Genomic DNA, 27,027 nt, shown 5'->3' on the forward strand with positions numbered 1-27,027 from the left:
CATAAATCTTAAAGGAAAATGAAGGGATACAAAACTCTATATTGAGGTTGTCTAAGGTCTATTTAAAGGCCATGCCATACCTGAAGGTTTGTGAGTTTTTGCCCTAGTTTTGGCTAAGCACAGGTCAATTGGTTGGTATATGGCAAATCAATGTCATATGTGATGTGCAACCACAAAACATGTGTTACTCATTCACTCGCTATAAACAAGGTGCTGAGAGATGGATGATTGAGGATATTGACATGATAGGTGACCCTAAGTAGGAAACAAAGCATCGAGTGTGTTTATGGGGTGAAGAGTGAATTTTGGGATGCAGTGACATCATTCAGCACTTGAAGTGCTGGCACTTTAAGTCTACACATTAGAAAACAGTAGAACAACATGATGATCGAGCATAGAGTAAGATTGGTTTTGGAAATTGGTGATGACAAATCCCCTCCTGCAAGAAAGTTTGTTGACTTTAATAGGAATTACAGGATAGATTTCAATAGTTCATAAAAAGGAAACTCCAATTAATTGGTTGGCCCCCCCAAGCTTGAGGCTTTGTAAGTCTTGGAGCCTGAGTCCAACCCTTGCTATTTAAGTCCAAGGATGCAAAAGCTCACCTTATTTGTGTGCCCTTTATTTACTTGAATCCTTCTTATTACAATGTCTCCAATTAAGTTCTACCATTTTTGTTAGGAAAGTTCCAAGTACTCGAAGAATGCTAAGTGTAAGGCTTATGATTTACAATTTTCTTTGTCTAATCATGCTATATAACATGTACATGCCATCTACTTCCCCAACCTTTGTGGAGGTTAGAGTGGAATGCTAAGAAAAATTTGTGCTTGAAGGTGGCGGTGATAGTTTTTAAGGCCTAGATGTATAAAATTTGTCAACTTATAAAATGAAATTGAGTCTAATTGGAGGACTGAATATGTGTCACATTGTTTGGTCGATCCTTGTGGAAGAGGTGAGGGATGTCTGTACCAGCTTTGATCAGGGGAGCCTGACAAAGAATCTGTTGTGGATGGTGACCATTTTGTGGAAAATTGATGAGATGGGCAGTTGGGTGACATTGTACACCCCCTCCAACTTGGCTTGATTTTGTTGCAACTTGCAAGAATGACACTAGAGGAAGCTAACATGGACATCAACCATGCATACATGATTGGAAATAGGGATATGAGAGGCAGTAATGGTGTGGTAAATGGTGGCAAATCCTAAGGACAATGGTTTGAAAAATCTCACAAACACCCTTTTGGTATAATTTATGGCAGCTTTGACTTGGGGCATCTTATCACAGTTTTCCATACAATTTCAAAACATTCTGGGTGTGTGTGCAACTGCTTTGGGGTTTGTGGGGGTCTGTGTTGTTACTGCCCAGACTTCTGCTTCTGTGTAGCTCGTCCTGTTTGATAGTTTGATAATATTGAATATAAGTTGCTAGTTTGGGTCTGGGAACATGCATAGATTCAGGGTTTGGATATGCTTGTATGGCAATTTTTTTTTTCTGATGATACCTAGATATGAATATGTAGTTCTTTTTGGTATTGACTATGATAGTTTTGCCAGCTACTGGCTGTCGGGGCCTCAAAAAAGTTGTTAGACATGTAGAATCTCTTTTGGATTATAGCATATAATGCCTAGTTAACAAAAAGAATAACATATCTTGACCATTGCAGTATATCATTTCAGTATGGCTTTGGTGTGACTCTCCATTCTCAGAAACATTGCTCATGTAACTTTCTTAGGGATAACTTTTTATTATTATATGCTTTATAGCACTGTAGTGACTTCCTATTGTTGTTGTTGTATTCAGGCAAGGCTTTGGTGTGACTGTCCATTCTGGCCTGATGATGGGATGTGCCGTCTAAGGGATTGTAGTGTATGTGAATGTCCAGACAATGAGTTCCCAAAAATTTTTAAAACAGCAGCTGGACATCTTCCCACCGATGACTTAACATGCCAAGAAGGAAAACCCCAAGCTGTTGTTGACCGAACTCTAGATAAAAAGGCTTTTAGGGGTTGGATGGAAACAGACAACCCTTGGACACACGATGATGAGAGAGACAATTGTAAATATATTTAAATCTGTTACGAAGAGTTGATGAATGCAAATATTTTTACCTCATTAGTGTCATTGGAGTTATTTGACAGCTATATAATTGTATTTAGCATACTAACTGTTGAATACTACTTAACAAGTGATGGTAGGACTTTTCTGTAACGTGTAGATGCTTTAGGATAATAAGACCGTGTGATTTTGTTCATGCAGCGGAGATGACATATGTGAATCTTTTGCTAAATCCTGAACGTTATACTGGATACACTGGTCCATCAGCTCAAAGAATATGGGATACTATATACAAAAAACATTGTCTCAAAGGTGAGCTTTATACGGTTCATATAAATTTAAAATTCAGGACATGTACATAATTTTGTGCAATTAGACATTCTGCTTCTTTTGAAAGATCTGGTCCATATAATTTCTGATCTGGTTTTTCAAAGCTTTCAGCCCATCATTAGGTTTTGAACATTTGGTAGATGTTCATCCAAAGCCAAGTATATTGAAATTCTTACTAGCATTTAGCAGTACTTACGTATATCTGGATACTGCGTATTTTGGGACTTTCTTCATGAAAATATTCATTTTATTTTTGGCATAGGAATTAGAAAGTTCAATTCAATTGAGAGGTCAAAAAATTCAGAAATCCATAATTTAAATTGTTTTGGTGAACTTAAGTAGGAAGAAAAATGTTAAGATAGAATCAGACAAATCCAGCAGGTCCAAAAATATGGAGCCAGCTGGTTTGACCCAGATCCAGCTAGTTGTAATGGTGATTTTTGGGAGTTCAAAGCTTTTACAGAAACTCTTTGATATGATCCAGCATTCTTGTCAAATTGTCAATGCTTTCATGTTGGCATTTCTTATATTCCCTTGTCTTTTTGGGTGTGCTTTTCATATGCTTGCAGATTTACCAGGAGACACTTCTCCAGAGAGGCGAGTCTTATACAAGCTTATTTCAGGATTGCATTCTTCTATTTCTGTTCATATTGCTAGAGAGTATCTACTTGATGAAGAGAAGAATTTGGTAAGTTATCTTCACAGGTTCACTTTTTGAGTTCACCTAAACACATACAGAAATAAGTTGTCTCATGTCGTGAAGTTAGCTCTGATCTGGCATTTTTTGGGGTAACTTGTAATTTTTTCAGTTGTAATTCAGTTAGTATAGTTTTAAGTTTGAATCTCATTCTACCTGCTCGATTATTGTTTTTCAGTGGGGACCAAATCCAACTCTTCTCTATGAACGGGTGTTGAAACACCCTGATCGTGTCAGAAATTTGTACTTCACATATCTTTTTGTCCTTCGAGCAGTTACAAAGGTAAGTAAACATTATGTAATTTAAGAAGATGATGATCACGTTTTAGTCTTTTAAAGGATTTATCGACTTCCCTATATATAGATAAGCTTATTGTTTATAAAAGTTCATTTTTATACAGTAGTTGTTCGTGCTAAAGCTAAGCCTTTAATGTCTTGGCCTGAGAATTGGTCAATCCTGAATGAATAGTGTCTAATTTCTACATGGATGTGCCTTCAACAGGCAGGAGATTATCTCTCTCAGGCAGAATACAGTACTGATAATTCAGTGGAAGAGCAAAATACATTCAAATTAGTAAATCAGCTTGTTAACAATAATAGGTTACGATCAGCTTGTCCGGTTCCATATGATGAGGCCAAAATATGGAAGGGTGAAAATGGAAGAGAGTTGAAAAGTCAAGTTCAGTCGCAGTTCAAAACTATCAGGTTTACATTATATGGTGACATTATTCCAGATCTAGCATCCATACAGTTAAATGTGATCTAAATATAGGTTGTCATTGACATGAGATTTCATTTTCATTCAAATTCTGTTATCTGTTTTATGCAGTGCGTTAATGGATTGTGTTGGATGTGAAAAATGTCGGTTATGGGGAAAGCTCCAGATCCTTGGTCTTGGAACAGCTTTCAAGATCCTTTTCTCGGAGGATAGCAATGATACAGTTGAGAAATCCCCTAATAAGGCCCTTGCTAACAGATTGATTTTTTACCATTTATTTTTTATTTTAAATGAACCGATTTTATATTAAGTATCCAATTTTTTTTCTTTTTGTGTTTTATGTTTGTAAAATAACAGGTACAGCTACAGCTGCACAGAAATGAAGTAATTGCATTGATAAACCTTCTCTCTCGGTTATCAGAGTCAGTTCAAGCAGTGCATTCCTTAGGTCCAGAAGTTGACAACGAATTCAATAACAGACATATGACAGCCTTAAGTCTTCAGAGTGTATAGAAAGTTTTGTGTTTCTTGCCTTAAACTTGAAGGCTTAACTAGCCTTTGATCATTCTGGCTTAATACTGCCACCCTTGATGTAATCCTTGAGCTTGGGCATGGCAATTAGCGAATTGTAGATAAGTTTCTGAGAATCATGTAGCTCTGGAAATACACGATTATTTTAGCAGTGAAAGAAAGCTCTTTAACCTTTATCAATCATTGTTCAAAGATGTTTGCACTTTTGCAATGTAAATGAATTTAGAATCATACGCAGTCCTTGTGAGGATTCATAAAATCATGAAACTGTAACTATTTGTTTTGATTGTCTTCCCTGGAAGAGGAGGTTGTGAAGAGTTGTTTGTCTGAACTTGTTTTGAAGAACCCCATGCCTATTTTTCTTCCGTCTTCTGTGCAATCTTTAGCTTGCAAAATAGTTTGCTGCCTGGTAGTGGTTTCTTTGACAATTTTTTCAAGCTACTAAGATGCTGTGAATGATGAAAATGTATAATGATTTGTCTTTAAAAGTTGCTAAGATGCTGTGAATGATGAAAGTGTAAATCTAAATAAGATGGATACAATGTGATGCAAGAACCAAAATCCACACTCAGGCTCACTCAATAAAGCCTAAGATCTACGTATAAAACTACAACAAAGACCTTATATAAATATTTGAATAGTTGATGTAGATTTTACTTGATGCTTGATAATAGATACTTAATAGAATCCTAGTTTGCTTGATCAATGATTGATAATAGATGACTGATTGATACTTGATAATGATAACGATAGATATTTGCTTAAAATGTGCTCTTGATCTCGTGGGAGTAATGAATGAGTGAAGGTCTTCTTTAGTGGAGATTAATTAGAAAGTCAATGGATGAGAAAATTTGATTAATTAATTTTTGAAAATTATTTAATTATAGAGGATCACAAGATGAATTAATTAAATAAATTATTTAATTAATAGTAGAGGGAAAATGATGAATTAATTAAATAATTAAAAATTATTTAGTTAATAATAGAAGGAAAAAGATAATAAATTAATTAAAAAGTAAAATTTTTTAATTAATAGAAAAAATGATAATGAACTAATTAAATAATAAAATTGTTAAATTAATAGAGGAAAAAGATAATGGACTAATTAAATAATTAATTAATAGATAAAAAAGATAATGAATTAATTAAATATATATATATATTTTTATTTAATAGAGGAAATGTTAGCTTAATTTAATAATTAAAAACTATTTAATTAATATGTATAGAAGAAAAGTAATGAGAAGATGAAAATGCACTAGTCATTTTTAGATGTATACATTTTGTCCCTTTTTGAGACTGTTTTTATGGCGGCGTTTCAAAGAAAATGATATTATCGATATGCACCAATGATAAGATAGATTTAGGATGGGAGGATGGATGTCTGCCCCCTTGAAAGATTGGCTAGAAAAATACATTTAAGGTCTGTTGGTTCCCAAATCAACAAATATTCAAACCCTAAAGATTTAGCCATTTTTTAATCAATAGGTGCAAGGTTGGATTTGGCCAACGAACGAGATTCAGTCACAAGATTGAGATTTCCTTCATTTTTGGCTTTGCAAGACCAAGGCGGGTACACCTTAACAATGTCTAAACAATTACTTTATTGCATGCACAAACATTGCTGTTATAACAGATTTCCCAATGAAAATATACCAAGGAAAGCTTATGAACTTTAGACTCTGGTTGCAATCCTAGTTTTAATAGCTATTGGGACTGGGTTTCACATTAACACTACTCCTATGCCGCCTACTACAAATAGAAAGGAAATGATATATTTAGAAATTATGGTTCTGGAACTTATTGAGAACAAATGACCAGTGGCTATCCAATATAAAACAAAGTCTAGTTACAAGTAAACAAGAAATAAGTATGAAATGCTTCACAATGAATACCCTCAACTTAACACTTAATGCCTTGCATACAATGTCGTATGAAATAAACTCAAGTCATTCTTATGATCACATTAAACATGCACATTGCTGTAACTTGAAACAAAGTTTAACCTTTTTATAAAAAGAGACCTATTTCATAGATTACACATTCCTCATTGAAGAGGACGAACAATTGCATCCTTGACACAAAAATTCATACAATGCATGTACACAAAATGGAGACAACTTGAAGATGATTTCATTGATTCATTTCAAAAGATTCAATACATTTCATTGCATTTTTTCAAAGTGCACTTGCAAGTTGAAACTCTATTTTCTATTATCAAAGCCTAATACAATTCTGTTTCAAGAACTCAGAACCCTTTCCTTTCGCCCTTGATTTCCCTTTTATAGCACAAGGGAGCAAAACAAGCTTTAGGTTGGATATGACACTTGTCAAAAAAAATTGCTTAATACATTAGAATATCCTATAAGGCATCAGTTACAAGTATAATACAAAATCCTTCAAGAAGGCATGAAAGAAGGTGGCTGGAGTAACAACTTCTTGGGATTAACACATCAAACCTGGAAGGAGTGGTGCTAATGTGTCTTCATTCTGCATCTCCTATCGCTGTCAAAATTCAAAAAATTAGGCGTTGAAGGCAATGTGGGACTAGGGCCGATACATGCTGCATGTGTAACCAAAATGTACCTACAAAAAGAATAAGGCAGACATAAGTGGCAGAGACAACAACTATTCTTCTTCTGGCCGATCTTCTTCAATCAAGCAGTACTGCTTGTACCAATCATCAATTAGCTTAGTGGATGGCCATTCATAAGCCCTCAATTCTTCTAACTTATTTACAACCTCAATATTCCTACTATAGTCAGCTTTCCACTCCTCTAGACCAATGATTTGCCCGCCCTTATTCAAAATTGTGGGAATGATTTGCTCGCCCTTATTCAAAATTGTGGGAATGTCCCACTTTTGTAGTCCCTTAAAGGTAACCATTCTGACCCTTAGGGTTGAGCTGCAAGCAGGCTCTTTGTTGCGGTCTTATCCCTGTTGTCATAGAAGTAGTAGAAGATGTCCTATCCCCTCTCAGTAGTGATGACATCTCTACACCTTGAGCTCTTGTCTGAAAAAACATTTTTTAGAGTCTCCTACATTGTTGACCCTTTGAAGAGCTCTAATAGATCTTGATGCAGACCCCTTGCATCTCTCTTCTTCTTTTTCTCCATTTCTTCCAATCTTTCTTCAACCTCTTCGGTGAATCCTTCAACAATTTTGGCCGGAATAGATGCAATGGGGCCTTGTGTACGTGGCACATCCTGGGTGGGTAGAGGGTTTTTTGTGACAGGACAGTTTTCTGCATGTGCGCTCTTTTCCTCTTTGGCTTGGAGGATTCCTCTTGAGCGGGCAGGTTTAATTATTTACTTGGAGGGTTTTTGCTCAACAATTGACTCATTGGAAATTGGTCGGGATGGGTGAATTACTGCAATGGGTGTGGCATGGGTGATTTTTGGGTTGGTGGCCTTCTTCTTCTTGGATTTTGAGGCCCCTTCTTTCTTAGGAATCTTCTCAAAGGTCAGGGTAACTTGGTTTCCTTCCTTTTAGGTACCATTTCTACGTTCTAGGGATATGATTATGCTTCTATTCAAAATATAAACCCTACATAACCTCCTAACTCTTCAATAAAAACACAGAGACACTGACTTTATAATTACTTAGATTTTGAAAACTCTTGGGGTGCAATTGAAGCTCTAGAAATTGATTTGAGTCGACTGGGTTGCAATTCACTCGTTCTCTTGAAAGCAGGGTGTGCAAATGAGCTACATAAATTGGTTTTATTCTTCGTAGGAGGGTTGGAATGAATTCACCATTAATTCCTTCGTGTAAACCTCACGAGTTGGTAGCATTAACGTTTGAACATGTTTGACCCTCTTTGACTGCTGACATGGCGCCCCTTAATTTACTCTCTGCCACCCTTCGATCTCTCTTTATTCTCTATAGTTCTGTCTTTAATATTTTTGCCACCTTTCTCCATGTTAATTTCTCCTTATGGGATAGCAGTGTGGGGAGGGGGGGGGGCCTGTCTTTTATATTCTCTTTATCCTACTAGCCCGCGAGGTCATCCTTCTTTAGTTTTCTTTGTTTTGGGGTAGCGAGGATTGCTCCCTCCTTTGTTAGTTTCCTTTATCTCACTATCCCGTGGGATCATTAACCACTTTATGTTTGGCTCGTGGGGCAGCGGGTGATGAATACTAAGAGGGGGGGGTGAATTAGTATGCCAAAAATCTTTGCACTAAAACACTTACACAGTCTAAAGATAAACCGGTAAAGCAGTCTGACAATCAAATCGGTTACCACACATACAAACCAAAATGCGAATAAAACATTCACCCACAAAAGCAATACAACCATAACACAAGATATTTGACATGGAAACCCAACTGGGAAAAACCACGGTGAGATGAAACTCACAAGTCACTATCTGTAGAATAGAAACCAGATCGGTTAAGGTCTTACAATGTTCTTCACCAGAACAGATCCTGTTAGGAATCTCAATCTCTGTTAGGAGATAAGTCCGATTAAAGACTACCTTGTTAGAGGATTTTAGATTCACATGTGTGAACCACCTTGTTAGAGGATTTTACAAAGGCTTTGAGGCCTACCCGGTTAAGGGCTACAAACTTGTCAAAGATGTGAGTAATCAACAAGTGTTTGGTCTATCTAATAGCACAAACTGCTTGGTTAGATCCAGTATTGCTCACAGCTAATGCATTCCAGCATTACTTCAGTCTTCTCTATCTCTCTCAGTTACAACTCGATCTTCTCAGATAAGATCGCTCTTCCAACAACTCAACATCCACCTTAAACCCTAGCTCAACATTAACCCTTTTCGCAACTTCTTCAACAACTCAAAAACCCTAGACATGATGTCCTTTTAAAGGAATCTGATTTCATGTTGGTCCAATAGGATTACATTACAATTTCCTAGGTTCAGTGAATCTAGACATACTCAGTAACACGACACAAGAATCACCGTCAATGTGTCGAGACCGTCAAACAATCGGTGGATTGGTAACTCATCACAAAATGTCGGTTGGTAACTCATCACAGAGTATTACCGATTTATACAAAATGCCAGTTGCCGGTTTGACAAAAATGAAGACTAGTAAGAATGTGTTGTGTTGCTTTGCTTCCTCGTACCGCTTGTGATCTGCGAACCGCTTGGGGTCGACATGCCGCTTCAGACTGGGAAACACATTCTGCAAAATCACTACTAGTCTAAAGACTAGAATACAACATACCGGTTGGAACAAATACCGGTTGAGCATGAGCTCATACATATAAAGGGGATCTCAATACAAGTGTGTGTCCATCAATGACAATCACAACATAAACATAAAAAATGCCAACAACGGGGACAAGGATTTCTTTTAACACTTTCTGTTATCTCGCCAGCCCGCGGGGTGATTTCTCCTTTGCTTTTGTCTCTGCAGGGTCACAAGGCGACTCTATCCTTCTTCTGTGTTAGTCTCATCCCGCTACCCCACAATGACATATTTATCCTCAACTTAACCGTGCGGGGTGAAGAGACAACCAATTTGCGCTTGCATTCTATGCTATCCTGCTAGCTCGTGGGATACTTTTGTCTTTGACTAACCATTGTGGGGCAACCCATCTTATTGCATAATGTATACATCCCGCTACCTTGCGGGACATAATTACTTAATAAAGATGTCATGCGGGGTGAAGCTTTCCTCCTTTCCAACAGACACCTCGGTACCCCGCAACGCTTCTTTAGATGCTAAATAGACCTTGCAGAGTGACGGGGAAAGGCACAAAACATACGACCCCGCTATCTCGCAACATTTTTGGACTACCTATCATGACCCTGCGGGGGGAACAAAAGACCCCACTTAAGTGAATTATTTCAGCATGTGGCGCATTACTTGAGGGTAAAGGGGCAATGAACAAAGTGAGTGCTAGGAAAATGGGGACTAAAGACTTAGGCAAACAAATAAAACTCGCCCCTCAATTTAAAGGTAACCGACCCAAGATTGGAGACCTAGCACATGGGGCAAGTCATAGAACAACTAAAATCCCTCCTAGCGACAAGTTGAAGGATTGCAACCTCCCATTGCTTGTCAATGACAAACTAGAAGAAGGATGAAAATTTCTATGCGAAGACACAAAGGATTAAAACCCTACCAAAGACTTCAAAAACCCTAACCCTAGAAATGACCTAGGAAACAAGAAGCAGGGATATGCAACAAAATTTTACACTCCTAACAAGGTCGAACTCTCGAAAATAGATGTGAAAGAAAAGTGTGTAAAATATGTGTGAATGCAACTGCATGAAAATTGACCCATTGATCAAATGTAAGATGAAGCATATAAATGGGTAATGGAATGGATGGAGGATGTGCAAGATGAATAAGACATAATAAGATATGCAAGATGAATGGATATGATAGGGAATGAAAATGGATGGATATGCCTTTTGCTATTGTTATATTTTATATAATCATTGAGCATTTTATGAAGCAAACAACACAACAACACAAGAAAATAATGATCAAGATCAAAGGTCAAAGATTAAGATGAAAGATAAAAATGAAGAGAAAACGATAAAACCATGGACATGCCCCATTCCTCACTCTACCATGATATTAATACTGAGGCTTGCCAACTTCCTCAAAATAGGTGAAAAGTAAAGATGAACAAGATGCACATATAAGAAAATATCATGCCCCATTACTCATTCTTCACCACAATATCAAGATCGAGGCTTCAATGAGCTTCCTCAGAATAGGCCAAAAGAAAAGATAAAATAAAAATAAAAATGAATGATTAAGTCAAAGATTAAGATAAAAAGATCAAGGATCAAAGGTTAAGATAAAAAATCAAGGATCGAATATTAAGATAAAAAAAATCAAAGATCAAGAGAAGATGATAAATGCAAGCAAATTTAAAAAATAAATCAGCAGTCAAAAGGACCAAATGACAAACAAGTTAACAACCAACATATCTCTTGCCAAAAGGATAATCTTAGTGCAAATAGATAATGCCTAATAGAGGAAGGATACATCAGTCAAGGCATGAATAACTAAATAGCTAGCATTAGTCTTTTTCTTATGATTTTTGTGAAATCTTAATGTTTGGTCTCATTGTGAAGTCCAAAGTTTGATTTTTGTTTTTGATTTGGTTTGTAAATGTAGGCATTTGTTTATGTTTTTATTTTTCTTAAGATAATGATGTAGATCCACTCCCATGAATAGGTCAAGGAGACACCCCTAGTTAACTATGAGATATGGCGGGTTAGAATGGATAAATGAAGCTTTATGATATGATCAAATCTTGACTTGGGCCTGTTGATTCCCTATTTTAAACTTATGAATTTTGATCTTCTTGCAATTATCCTAATGGTGGGTTATAGCTAGATAGGAAAGATGTGAGATAAATCAAGATCAAAGGTGGGATGAGAAGGATTAGATATGATGAATCATATATGATGGAGGATATCAATAGGATAATCAAGATCAATGAAAAGAGGATGGAATGTGAGATATATGATGGAGGTTTTGACTCAAGGGTGTATAAAGATTTTGGATGAAAAGGTTTTGATACTCTAATATGCATATTTCTTGGATGGATATGATTGGATCTTGTATAGTTTTACGATCATGAGATGGATTAGGAGGGATATCTTTCTTTTATTGTGGAATAGGATCATTGGTTAAGATGGAAGGAATATCTTACTCTTTATGTGAAGGATTATCATTGGATGGGATGGAAGGAATATCTTTCTCTTTATGTGGAGGATTATCATTGAATTAGATGGAAAGGGTTCTTTGATCTTGATTAGGAAGAGGATCATGAGATTGTTTGTAGGGGATAGTTTGATCTTGATATAACATCTGTAGTGTCGTAAATTGTACACCCTTGCTAGGGTGGTAAAATTTCACACTTAGGTTAGCACCCGCCTTAGTGTGTTTTGCATCTTGCATTTCTCATTCCCCTTTAAGCATTTAATTAATTAATTTAATTAAATTTAAGGTCTTGACCCATCACTTTACACATTACAAAGTTGGGCCCTTTACCCTAAGTGTGCCTTTTTTCATATTATTCCTCCAATAAATCATTTAATCATAAACCCTAATTATGTCTTATTTCAACCGTTTAGGCCCAATTTCGCGTATCAAAATATCTCAAAATCAGCTATAACTTTGGGATGCGCTCTAATATCATCATATCTAACGGCCCCAAAAACTTGGTGAAAAGTTGGTCGGACCGTGGCGGGAATGCACATGGTTTGCGGCTTTTTTCTCAAAATTTTGGGAGAACAATCCTATGATATGATAATGCTTAACCCCAAAATATTAGTGGGAAATTCAAATCCTAGGTTGGCCTAAATATGAAATTAAGATCTAGGGTTTCATAATTAAGAGCTCTCTTTCTTCATTTCAAGGGGTCTTCTTCTAAGATTCTAAGAGTAGGTTTTTGGAGTATTAGAGACTTCAATGCAGTGAAAGAGTAGATCTTTTAAGTCTTCAACAACATCCAACATTCATCCATCAAACATTCATCAAGCATCATTTTATCAATTGGGGGATTTTGAAGATGTAGAAGAACAATAGGAGATCACCGACTGACAATTGGCTTGTACCTCTCCCTTGGGGTTGGGTATGGTTTCATGTTGTTTCATATCTTTGCATAAGATTCATTTTCATTCATATTCATGCTTTAGATCACTTTGCATTATGGATTTAGAGCATTTACTTGTCAATTATAAGCAATTAGGGTTTACTCTTTAGGGGTGCTCTAGTTTGTTTACTTTCATTATTAGGATCTTGCATATACACAAGGTTCTTGCACACACATTTTTAGTAAATTATCGGCTATTCGTGGAGGTGGAAATACCAACACGGGGGTTTGACTACAAAAAAACCCTATATAGCCACCCAAACCTTCCCTTTTCAGCTTGCAGGTACAGAAACATGAATTTGGAAACAAGTACAGATTTGGAATAGGCATCCACATCACTCAGGAACTTCAGAAGTGCAGAAAACCTGTCAAGGATAGGGGCATGGTGCCCTGGTCCTGCCTAGGATAGGGCCGTGGTGCCCTGGTCCTTCCCTATGTTAGTAGGACTTTGCAGATCAACAATTCATAGGTCTCAGAATCCCTCCTCTCAGTTGCAGCTCCAAAATTGCAGAATTAGGACAGTGGCACGACACCCTAGTGTTAGGCCCAATATGGAAAGCTAATGTACTAAGAGGGGAGGGGTGAATCAGTACTTCAAAACTTTTCTTCAACAATATCTTTACTGTTATGCATAAACCAAAAACTGCTGTAACATAACATAAAGCTGAAACAAATAAATAACAATCATACATGATTCACTCCATAACACATATTTTGGTTACACAGAAACTCTTGGTTAGAGAGAAAAACTGCGGTGGGGATGGCACCCACAACTTCACTACTGCAATAATAAAGAGTGCTCGGTTAGAGCTACATGTTCAGCTATTTCCGATAGCTTACCTTGTTAGGAGTATCAGGATCGTTATATTTACCTTGCTAAAGGATTTTACAACACTTATTCTAAATGCTGCACCTGGTTAAAGGCTTTACAATTTATAGACTTTGTTAGAGTCTTTTACCCTGTTAAAGGTTTCTCTTACAACTTCAAAATATTATAATGAAATCTTTACAAATATCTGCAACTTTACATCTGGAATGTTATAGCAGATTCTATGTGCTCAAAATGAGATTACCTTGCTTATAGCATACCTTGGTAACCCATAAAGTAACTTGGTAAACCTTTCTGTTTACTCTGTTCTTTGACTGTTCTCTGAAATCCTTCTTGGTGACCTCTGTGTCTCTGATAGTCTCAATACTCAGTGCTTTCCCATGATTTTGCTTTTCACATATGTCTGTCTTCACACTCATACACACATACCTTAATAATGTCTATTTGATCCCAATCCATGCTGTATAAATAGATCTCTTATGTCGGTGATTAGGTTCATTGCTTCGATCTTACAAACATGATTTATTGAATGAATAAACATACAAAATATTTCATTGGTTGGATGACCTCAAAATCATACACAATCCTTAAGTGCAATTTCCAATGTGATAACGGTTCTTTTGCTCCTCGATCTTGTAACACGTTTCCACACAAGTGTCTAGGTTCAATGAATCTGGTAAAACATTTCACTTGGTGTATATCAACTCGGTGTATCATTATTGCGACTCGATAGACATAAAATGTTACTCGGTAGATAGTTCGGTGTATACTAGGCTCTGTGACTACTTTCTTCTATAACCGACTGCTCTGTGCATACCGACTGAATATTTCAGTAGTAGTAATCGACTAGAGTATATAGAATGACTTTGGATATAAAACTAATGGCAACTATAATAAGTAGTAACAATCTCCCCTTTTGACATTAGTTGAGATGTTTGACAAAACTACTTTCAAAGTCATAACTCAAAAATCTATATACTTACAAAATTTGACTAAACAGACAGTATATACATTAGTCAACAAAATGATATGTTTCAGATATACTCCCCTTATCAATATACTGTACAAAACTCTGATTTTGCATGCTCGGTGATCAATGTTTTGTGATAATTGCTCGCATGACACTGCTCTTTGTTGTCAAAATTTTGTTTGGACACTCTGTTCTGCTTGGTATACTCCCCCTGTATACAACACTCCCTCTTTGATACTTTGATGCTATACTCACTCCCCCTTTTTGACAAACATCAAAACTTAGTTACCATTCGGTGGTGGCAATTGGTCAAAAATGGATTTATACTTTGTCTTTGCATCGGTAAGGGTGGCAGAGAGGGCATCCTTGACACTGTCCATGAGTGAATTCTGAGCTGTAATGTCAGCTAGCAGTGAAATTAGTCAATCTATGGTGCTTCCCTCTTGCTGAGTGGATAGGGAGGTAGCTTTGTTGATATGCTCTTGGACGGATGAAAGATGAGGAATGAATAATGTCTGAAGAGTCATTATGTCCATCCTTATCTTGTGCTCTTCATTCCTGAGTTCCAATTGTTGAGCCATGAGCTTTTTTAACTTTGTATAAAAATGCTGAATAAAATTTGGCTCAATGGTCAACTTATTTGAGAGATCAGTGATCTCTTTCTCAATCACTTCAGTTTTATTTTTGATATCCTTAATGAATAAAGAAAATGTACATAGTTTCTGAAATAAATAAAGAATGTGCTTGAGTTGAGGGGACAACTCAACAATAAATTTGACAAGTTTTACTTTGCCAATAGCAATAGCCTTCTGCACCTCTTCAATCATTTTAGCAGTGAGCTCTTTGTCTTTTAGCTTGCTCAAATATTCAGATGTGTCTACTCCAGATGTCTCTATTTTAGTTAGGAGTTCATCCAGTTGAATGTGGATGGCTGTATCTTTTGTCACTGTAGCTTTAGGTAGCATATTTGTTAATAGTGCTTTCACCTTCTGAAGTACTTTGTTCTTCTTTTGAATAGCCATTTGCTTCCCCTGTTCTGCTTTGGCTTTGCATGGTTCACCGAATTCAATGAGTGCTTTCCCTTTTAATTTGGAAATGTCTACATTCAGCAACACTATTGGTTTTGACAAATCTAATTTGAAACTATTCTTTTTCATCTTCTTTTCTTTACCTTTCACTGGTTGAACTAAAACAATGGCTTGTGAGGCTTGTTGACCCTCGGTAGGTTGCTCGGTAGAGGCAACACTTTTATCAATTTCTTGAACCTCTGATGTAGCCTTTGTGGTGTCCTTCAGTGCTTCTATGCATGGGGTCTCAGATGTAACATTTTTAGTGCTAGAAGGAGCTTGAGAAGACTGTTCTTCAGTGGCTTGAGAAGTAGTTTCTCCTTCTGTAGACTTGTGACCCTCTGTTCCTTTCTCAGTATCTTGAGGGGCCTCGGTTGAAGTAGGTTGAGTGACCGGAGGATAGGGCTGAACTTGTTCCAAAGCTGACTCACTGGATACCAGTTTGGCATAGGCATTCCCTTCTATCATTTCCTATTCATGTGCCTCGGTGTCCATGACATCCTCATCAACTTGTATAGTGTCAGCAGGGTCTTGCTCGGTCATATCAGGATCTTGTTCGGTGACATCAACTATTTCAACTTCAGCTTGCTCACCAACATTCTTGATTCGAAAGATTTCCTACCATTTTTCTTTGGTCTCATTCTCTACATCCAAGTAAAGGCCATTCATCAATTTCAAGGCTCTTTGCTTGACTAGGAATTTTGTGTGGCAGTTTTTCACATGTTCAGTGATCTCATCTACCGACATTTCTAGAAAAAGATGTACCAGACTTCTTTCTCTCATCTGTTTCTCTAAGTCCATGGCATACTTCCACCTGTTATCAATATGCAAATATAATTCATTTGGAAGAGATTTAGATACTTCCAATGGGACCAATCGGAATTTCAGAAGTGTGTAGATGACAACTTCTTCTATTTGTCTCTTTTCATCATCGGATCTGGATTCATACTTAACATATCTGAATGCTCCAAATCCACCATATTGCTTCAGATTAGTACAAAAATTGTCAACACTATGTACATTTACCTTTTTACTCTTGACAATCTGAAATTTGTTTGCATCTTCAAATTCGGTGTCACTAGACTCTTTAGTCAAAATGAGTCTCCGAGTAGATTTCTTGTAAGTTTTTGTTACCTTGGGTGCGGCAACATTCTTTGGTTTCTTACTCAATGATGCTGTAGATGATCTCGTGTTTGGGCGCTTTAATGAAGGAGTCGGTGATACCTTTGATGTATCTTGTTTCTTTCTTTTCAAAACGTTTCCCTTAGGCAACTCGGTGCTTAGTGTTATAGCTGCCTCTTGGGCTTTAGATTCCTCCTCGGTGATTACTATAGTGCCCTTGACAGTTGTGGAGGAAGAACCTTCTCCAAATTTCTCCGTTAATGCCTTGATCATTTTTGTTGCCTTCCTTGTAGCCTTGGGTACTACTATGCTCATCTTAACTTTTTCTTTCACTTCTTCATAGGTTCCATACCTCAGCTCGGTAGCATGCCTTGGTAATGTAAGAAAATCATCTATTTGCTGTTGTGTGATGTCAAAATCAATCTCATAAGCCATAGGTGGCAAAGATTGAGTTCTCGGTTCCATAGCATTAACATAGCAGTAGTCGGTGTCCACTTCAAAGCATATGTCATCCTTGTATTTCTCTACTAACCGGGGTGGAATTCTATACCTGTTATGCATCTTTTCTTGAAACTTGTTGAAATAATCATCCATAATATCATTAAATTTATCAACTAGTCTTTTGATGAAGTCATTAATTTGATGGGTGATTGGTCGGTGTAGCTCCCAAACTACATTACCGACTGATGGAAAGAATTTCTCAAAATAGAAAAACATGCATACCAGAAGTGATCCAAACTTCAGTGTATTAGCCAAGTTGTTCTTCTTCAGCTTCCTTATGGTGTTTAGATTCTCAAACAGGTTTTTCAAAAATACTTCACAAAGATCAATTTTCATTCCTTTCTTCATAATTTTATATGCTAAATCGACTGCTGCACAGGGTACACTGTTTTCCCTTGCCGATTGGAAGAAACAATAACCTATTACTCTAATGGAAAACTTCAACTCTGCATCTGTTACATTGTTCAATTTCAGTCCTCTGCAGTCTGATTCAACTCCGGTTAGAGTGATCAATTCCTTCTGAGATATCATTTTCTGAGCTCGAGCATGATAAAAAATAGGGTAACCGGTGATCAAATGAATGATTTCCTTGGTGATTTTGAATGGTTGCTCCGTTAACCACATGAAATCATCATGAACTCTGCTCAGAACAAACTTGACCCATTGGGGTTTGAAGACACGGGGATAGGTTAGGGCTTCAGTCAATCCCTTGATTTTGATGTGTTCATACTTGCTATCCAATTTCCCATCGGTACACAATTCATCATATGTGTCCTTGATTTCAACATGACCTAGTTCCTCAACACGACATTTAGTGAAGAATTTGACATCCTCAACTAGTAAAACCCTATCCAGAATGAGTGAAAATGCAGTTTTATCATCCGGTTCAGATGCTACTTTGGGAGTTAAAGAGTATTTCAGTGAGGGCTTTTCAATGTTCTCAACAACAACGGGCTTCTGGATCTTAGGTGCCATTGCAAATTTCGGATAATCTCTTAACAAAAGATTCTTAGGGTTTGAAGACTTTCAAATGGCAAACAAATATAAAGTAGATAATCACAACTGATATTTCCCGGTAGCTAGCTCTAAGAAATGCTTGAGATCGATGTGTAAATACCTTGAAATTCGCTCGGGAGGTGGTTTGATCGCCTTTGAATCGCTTTGCTCTGCTCTCTGAAAACTTGGTAAGTGAAAAATGACTGCGCAAAGTGCTTTAAGTACACAATATACCTTATCGGGCTTCGTGTAGTTAGGTTAGAAAGCATTAAATGCACTCGGTTCCCTTAAACCAATTTACCTTTTTTTTGTGATTTTACCGAGTAGCCAGACTTCTTGTGTTTACCAACTAGATAGGCTTCCTAAATTTACCGACTTGACTAGTGCTCAAAAAGACTTGATAAAATTTCAAATTTCCTAATGCATCTTTAGCTATGCAAATTTTTGAATTAAGTACATGATAAAATAGGAACTGTTAAGATTTAACCTTTGAAAGAATGCAGTCCCTTCATACCTTTACCAATTAATTTTGAATAGGTGCACCTAACTTGGTAGGTAAGGTGCTTTCTTCATTTGACACAATTTCCTTCTTTCTCCAAATCATCTGTAATTTGTCTTTTATTTCCTCAGTGACTCCTCTAGGTTGATCTTTGCAATCTCTAGCCAAGTGTCCAATTTTGTGACAATGAAAACATGCCATACCAGGATTTCTCCATGATCTTTGGTTGTTCATTCCAAACCTTATAAAGTAGTTGGCACTTATATGTCCATATCTTCCACAACATTCACACCATATCCTTGTATTGTAATCCCATGGTACTACAGAATATTGTCGGTAAGGATCTGTGTGAGTTTGGTAGCCTCTAGTATTTGCTCGGTGTGCAAACCACATATAGTTCTTCTGTTTAAACCAACACTTCTCAGTACTATGTCCATATCTATTGCAGTTTTTACAAAACCTTTTGAATTTTGCCTTCTGATAATTGCTAACAGACTTTGTCCTACATTGGTTAGATGTGTGACCATATTTATTACAATTGTAACAATAACCATTAGACCTAATGACATTCGGTTGCTTACCTTTTCTGATTTGGCACATATTAGCAGTATGTCCTTGTTTTCCATAGTAGTTGCAAATAGGCTTGTTTACTTTGATGTTCTTCTTGTTTCCAGCTTGCTTTGATGATTCTCCTTTCTTGGTAGTGTGGATTCCCTTCTCGGTAGAGTCTTTTCCTTTGTAACCGAGTCCTACATCTTTTTTGGGTCTTCTTGTATTCAGTTGCTCATCCAACATCTTTGATGCTTCATAACTCTTCTTCAATGTTTCTTTGGATTTCTTCTCTGTTTCAAGTTCATCGGTCAACCTTGATACTTCAAGTTCAATGCTTGATTCTCATCATTTTTCAGATTTGCTTCATGATGTGCATAACCCAATTGATCTGACAGATTACTTTGAATTCCAGTTAACCTTGTGATTTCATCATTCTTTTTAGATACTAATGCTTCAAGCTGTTGTTTTTCTCTTTCTAGATCTCTTACTTTCTCCTCGGCTGTCCTTAATGCATCAAGATTCTCAGTCATCTGTGTGCTAAAATGTTCATGTCCTCTTTTCATTGCTTTTAGCTGATCAATCAGTGCTTTGTTCTTTTCTTTCAGTTCTCCAATCATCTCTTCAGATATACTATTCTCAGATGATGTTTCAATTTGTTCCACTAGCTCTTGAGAGTCCTGTAAATCATCAGATAATATTCTTCTAACTTTCAATGAATTTTGCATTTGTCTTTGCATGTATGCAATCACTTGATTAGCATGATCTAACTCTTCTTGCAAGTACACAATTCTCTGAGATTGTTTATAGCCTTCCATTGATAAGATCTTTTTCTTTAGGCCGTTAAACCCTTTTCCAAGATTCAATCTCTGATACCAATTGTTAGGCCCAATATGGAAAGCTAATGTACTAAGAGGGGAGGGGTGAATCAGTACTTCAAAACTTTTCTTCAACAATATCTTTACTGTTATGCATAAACCAAAAATTGCTGTAACATAACACAAAGCTGAAACAAATAAATAACAATCATACATGATTCACTCCATAACACATATATTTTGGTTACACAAAAACTCTTGGTTAGAGAGAAAAACTGCGGTGGGGATGGCACCCACAACTTCACTACTGCAATAATAAAGAGTGCTCAGTTAGAGCTACATGTTCAGCTATTTCTGATAGCTTACTCTGTTAGGAGTATCAAGATCGTTAGATCTACCTTACTAAAGGATTTTACAACACTTATTCTAAATGCTGCACCTGGTTAAAGGCTTTACAATTTATAGACTTTGTTAGAGTCTTTTACCCTGTTAAAGGTTTCTCTTACAACTTCAAAATATTACAATAAAATCTTTACAAATATCTGCAACTTTACATTTGGAATGTTATAGCAGATTCTATGTGCTCAAAATGAGATTACCTTGCTTATAGCATACCTCAGTAACCCATAAAGTAACTCGGTAAACCTTTCTGTTTACTCTGTTCTTTGACTGTTCTCTGAAATCCTTCTCGGTGACCTCTGTGTCTCTGACAGTCTCAATACTCAGGGCTTTCCCATGATTTTGATTTTCACATAGGTCTGTCTTCACACTCATACACACATACCTTAATAATGTCTATCTGATCCCAATCCATATTGTATAAATAGATCTCTTATGTCAGTGATCTGGTTCATTGCTTCGATCTTATAAACATGATTTATTGAATGAATAACCATACAAAATATTTCATTGGTTGGATGACCTCAAAATCATACACAATCCTTAAGTGCAATTTCCAATGTGATAACGGTTCTTTTGCTCCTCGATCTTGTAACACATTTCCACACAAGTGTCTAGGTTCAATGAATTTGGTAAAACATTTCACTTGGTGTATATCAACTCAGTGTATCATTATTGCGACTCGGTAGACATAAAATGCTACTCGGTAGACAGCTCGGTGTATACTAGGCTCTGTGACTACTTTCTTCTATAACCGACTACTCTGTGCATACCGACTGAATATTTTAGTAGTAGTAACCGAGTAGAGTATATAGAATGACTTTGGATATAAAACTAATGGCAACTATAATAAGTAGTAACACCTAGTCTCGAACATTTCTGCTCATATTTTAGACTCAGGTGCACCTCTGATTTTTTCTTCTTATCTATAATTTTCAGCAGTGTATTAATTGTTCTTTGATTTGCATTCTCAGATTAGGATTTGTTTGCTTACTTGCTGTAGACATATAAAAATGACCACTTTCCTAAGTGAATATTTAGTATTCATTTTAACCTCATTCCTTTATTTAATTAAATGAATCACTTAATTTATTTAATTAAGTTCACCTAAGTCTTTGATAACCTTTAATTAAATAAATCACTTTATTTAATTAATTTCCCTTTCTCTCCTTTTAATTAAATTGATCCTTGTAAATAAACCTAATTTATTTATTTTAAATCTCCCACTTGTATTTATGCAAGTTGCATCTATTTTTGTTGAAATAAAGTAATTTATTTTAATTAAAATTCCCCTCCATCCACTTGCAAAATCCTACATCTCCCACTTGCCTCTCTAAACCCCCTTCTAGATTATTCTAATCACTTCTAAATTAGCCTAATCCATCTCCTAAATATTGTCACATCCCTAAGCAAAGGGAATTTACTTCTCAAACCCCCAAAGTCTTTGAAAACCATTAAAGGCTTTATGTCTTCAACAAGTTAACCTTTAAAGTCTTCCTAACCATTAATGGTTAACTCAACCTTCTTGCATGATTAGAGACTTTCTCTTTGACTCAACCCTCATCTAACCCAAGGATCTCATCAAGCATTCATTTCTTTTACCATGGTTATTCCTTTAACCCTTGCACACAAGTTTATCCTTTGGGTAAAAGATTTATCCAATGGATAACCCTAACCTAACCTTAACGCTTACCTCCTAGGGTAACTTTCATGTCTTCTCAAATATTTAATGCTTCTTTCATCTCCTCTCAAGAAAAATTTTGTTGACAAATGTCACCATTTCATTGGCGAGAATTGTGAACATGGATTTATTAACTTTCAATCCTGGCCCTTGTTAAAATTATCCAATCTTGACCATCCATTGCCCTATTTTCCCTATAAATAGAGCCCATTCCTCCTTCGAAAAATCCAAGTCTTTGTGCATCAAGCTTATAGTTTCATAACATTAACCATATTATCTCTCTTTGATAGAATAGCATTTTAGATCATTTTGATAGTATTATAATCTTAGATATATCATGTTAGCTTCATCTTAGTATCATTTTCATACTAGTTTAAGCTTCATATCAATATCTTGCATCCTATCATCATCTAGTTTCATATCTAAATCATCACTAGGATCTTGGTTGCATTCCATTTAGATCTTAGAATCATTTAAATCTCATTCTTTAGGTTGTCATCTTAAAGAATCAAGTGCTCTTCCAAGCTGAGAACCACCTTGAATCTTGAAGATCCTTGGAGATAGAGGAACATGGAATGATTTTAAAGAGTTTAGATTCATTAACTTGCTTTGTTTGGATTTCTAACCTCTAATGCAATGTTTCATGTGTGTGTTCGAATTGTTTTCTCCTCTTGCCGGCTGATACCACATTCCAGGCATACACTTGCTTTTTAGGTTAGATTGTATTTTGCATCATTCCTCTCTCTCATTTACAACAAAGGAATAGAAAACCTAAGAGGTAATCCATGACTCTCTCTTTCTCATAAGAAGTAGCTGATGTGCGTTACCTCCCTAGGCTCTTTCGTATTCCATGAGTGTGTGTGAGAGTGGGATTAGGGTTTTCATACTTAGTCTTATTTTTTCCCCTACACAACATCTTATCTTTATTTTTTGTTGGCACATAAGGGATACTTTGATCTCAATTTGAAAGGGGATCATGGGATGATATGGAAGGTATAACTCATTCTAAACGAGCTATAGTGTAATAATAAGCCATGGCTAAATAATCATTATTATTAGAACTACCCTTTCTAGAGGCATCTTCTTTTCCATGTTTAGGGAGTGGATAGTTAAATGTCTTGAGATAACTATTTGATGTGGGTGGAGTGTCTTCAATAGTAACATCACCATTTTTTATGAGGTATTGGATAAGATGTTTCAATTTCATGCAATCTGAAGTTTTATGTCCTTTCATTCTATGATATTCACAAAAATCATTCTTTTATACCATGGTTGCAAGTTCTTTATTTCTTGCTTTGGGTAATATGATCATCTTTCCTTGAACAAGTTTTTGCAAAGCAATTTCAATAGGTTCACTTGGAGGAGTGAATTTTCTTCTATGTTTGTTTGTTCTAAAGAAATTGTCAGGTTTAGAAAGTCTGTTACCTTGTGTATTTGTTGATATGTTGAATGGGGATTGAATATGTTGAGATTCCACCACACTATCATTGGCAACATTCTTGTTTTTAGCTCAAAGGTAAGGTTTATCAAGAGATGTAGAAGGTTTATCATTATTGTCTTTGTATATTTTCACAAGACCTTTAACAATAAGAGATTTTTCAATAGTCACCCCTTTCTCTATGATGTCATGAAATGTGTTTGAACATTGAACTTATAAGTGGAAATCCATTTCTTGATTTAAGTTTTGAGAAAAATTATCATCAAGCTATTTTTCAAGAATGTGATAAGGACTTGCTTGCTAGATTTATCCATCACTATAGGAAGGAAGAAGATGTTTCTCAATTTATTTGTTTTGTGTTGCATAAATCAATCATAGAAACTTCATGTTCAATGTTTTATGAAAAATGTGAAACAAAATTTTCTGCCAACTCATGAAAGGATTTAATCCCATGAGATAAATGTGAAAACCATTCAATAGCTTGACCTCCCAAACTTTGTGGAAAAAGGCAAATAATTGTCATTATAAGAAATCTCCATGCAAGCTATATAAAAATATTTTACATCATGAGGATCGCGTTTTCCTTTATACTTATCAAATTTAGGTATTGTTATGCCCTATATACTCATCCCTAGATTATTTTTGACAAAATGGGGTCCCCCTTTTTCTGTCCTATGCCTATTGTTTCTCCCCTTTCCTTTTTATTTTTTCTTTCTTGTTTTCCTTTGTTTTTGGTTTCTCTTCAAGATTCTAGGCCTCCAAGTAAACTTAGGACTTTGTCCTAACTTCCCTTCAGGTCTTGCTTTCCCAATTTCCCCTTTTTTCTTATTGTTTTGTTGTTTTTTGTGTTTCCTTGAGACTTTGGGACTCAATGGAAACTTAGAACTCAGTTTTAAGGTTCTCTTGTTTCTTGGGTACCCGTTCCTACCGTCGTTCGTTGTGTCTTTCCTTGGATTTGGGTTCTATAGGAACTTTGGGTTTTATCTTCAAATTCTTGTTCGACCCAAAGAAGATAGGACATGAAGAACATTATTTTTATAAGAAGGATATTTAGGAATTGAAGCATATTCTTTAGAAGAATAGAATTAGTTTTCCTTATGAAATGTCTCATTCAACTTCTTCTTCACAACAAACTGAATTTGATAAGGAAAAGAGACACTTTTGGGATAAGTAAGAAAAAATGACAAGCTCTTTGAGCTACTATAGGTCATGGATTAGGGAGATGGATTCTCAATTCATGAGCTTCTCATCATGACATCTTCACAATCCATGTTCTTTTTATTTGAGCCTTGCAACATGCATCCTATTTTGATGAAAACCATACATATATGAATGTAATTGGGAATGGATTTATTGATATTGAGGATAACACTTTAAATGATGTTTTGTGTGTACCTCACTTGACAAATAATCTCCTTTCCATCTAACAAATCATTTATTGTTCAACAAGGAAGACTATAGAATTCACTCCTAACTCAATTATCATTAATGACTCAGAGAGAAAAGCGGTCATTGTTACTAGGGTGGTGGATCATACATCTCGATTGTACTTCTTTTGAAACTTTGTTGCTATTGATGAATTTGATTCTTTAGATGATGATCACACTTCTAGAGTGGAATTTGACATAGAGGAGAACTTTGGCTACTTGAACCTGGGTAATATCACATGTGATCCAATTCTTGAGCCTTGCATTACATCTCCTCCTACTAAGATCACATATAGTGTTTCTCCTAATGATGGTTGTGTTGCTACAATTTTGGCTTCTTGTAATTTAGCGCATTAGGATATACATTGTCTTCTAGATACAGTTCCTTCAAATGACTACATGATAAACATTATAGGTTTGTTTTTATTTTCCTATCTTAGAGATTTGGGAGACACCATTTATGACATGCATCTTCTCTTTGATGGAGATGATCCTTCTTTAGTTGTTGTGAGGGGATACTTTGACCCTCTTCTTCATTCTCTACATGATTATTTTCACAATTTGATGTGAGCGTGGATAATTTAAAACAACATTTGGAGGAGGTCTCTTTATCTTTAGAGGAGACTCTTGAGTCTTTGGATCATGTTTTACATTCATTTTCACTAGATCTTGCATTGTATTTTTCAGCAGTGTAGCCTAGTACACTTGATTTAGAAGGGGAAATTTTCAACATCGACATGGGGACACTTGAGAGTAGTTTTTAGAGACTTCACACATCTTGCAATTTCTTCCTACATATTCCTTTTAGGATTAGGGATGCTTCATACATGCACCTTTGGTTTTGTTTCTTCACAAGGAGAGAAATTTTGTTTGACAAGCATAGACTATCTTCTACATCCAATTTGGAGCATCGACCATTGGTGCACATTCTACATTGAGGGGGGAGGGGTACATGGTCTCTCTTATTCTCACTTATGGGGGGGCATTTTCCTCACATGGGATTATGTCCTTCTTGATAGTTCTGATACTTAATGTTAAGTACAGATGCCAAGCTAATAAGATGAGAGGGGGGTGTGAATCATACAAACTTAATCTTCCATAAAAACAACAGATTCAACCTCGGTAACATATACTTCAGTAATATAACCAAAACTCCTAAACATGCAAACTCAAAAGCATATAAACATCATAACACTCATAACACCAGATTTAACGTGGAAACCCAAATAGGGAAAAACCATTGTGGGATTTTGGACCCACTAAGAAATATACTCTTCTAGAGTATGCTCAGTTAAAAGAAAATCCTGTTAAAGATTACAAACACATTGCTAGATGGGACCCGGTTAAGGGATTTCCCTCAGATCTGTTAGGATCTTCACCTTGTTAGAAGTGACCTTGTTAAAGGATTTCAAACACTCAATCATAATGTCACCTTGCTAGAGGGTTTTACAAATAAGACTGTTAAGTCCACTCGGTTAAGAGATTTTCTGTCACTTCACAAAATAACAGTAATAAAAATCTATCTGCAACTTCACATCTAAAATGCTAAAGCAGATCATTATTTGCTCAATACAATCTAGGACTTATCTTGTCCATCTGCTGGGCTCTATACTCTGTTATTTAAACAGGTCTTCAAGCTTCAGTGCTCGGTAATCACTATGTAGCATCCCTGTGCATAGACTTGCCCGCATACATTGTTTATCAACAGTTCCTTATTTATAAACAATTTGCCAACCGCTTAATCTCCTTGATCACATTTCCCATGATCAATCACAGTCATCAGATCTTCAAACTTTGACTAGGTTCAATG

The 27,027-nt window shown here is 36.2% G+C and overlaps 1 protein-coding gene across 1 annotated transcript in view; it reads left to right on the forward strand.

The window, feature by feature from the left end:
* The window catches only part of LOC131063224 (endoplasmic reticulum oxidoreductin-1), a 28,822-nt gene extending 24,125 nt beyond the window's left edge, over positions 1-4,697 (forward strand). Inside the window, exons 3-9 of the mRNA XM_057997022.2 lie at positions 1,802-2,057; positions 2,258-2,368; positions 2,956-3,074; positions 3,262-3,366; positions 3,586-3,788; positions 3,913-4,024; positions 4,159-4,697. Of these exons, the coding sequence (XP_057853005.2) occupies positions 1,802-2,057; positions 2,258-2,368; positions 2,956-3,074; positions 3,262-3,366; positions 3,586-3,788; positions 3,913-4,024; positions 4,159-4,314 (1,062 nt within the window). The 3' untranslated portion in view covers positions 4,315-4,697. The remainder of the gene's footprint in view (positions 1-1,801; positions 2,058-2,257; positions 2,369-2,955; positions 3,075-3,261; positions 3,367-3,585; positions 3,789-3,912; positions 4,025-4,158) is intronic.
* The last annotated feature ends 22,330 nt before the right edge of the window (positions 4,698-27,027 follow it).

Source organism: Cryptomeria japonica, chromosome 1, assembly GCF_030272615.1.
Source record: "Cryptomeria japonica chromosome 1, Sugi_1.0, whole genome shotgun sequence".
Classification (NCBI taxonomy): domain Eukaryota; kingdom Viridiplantae; phylum Streptophyta; class Pinopsida; order Cupressales; family Cupressaceae; genus Cryptomeria; species Cryptomeria japonica.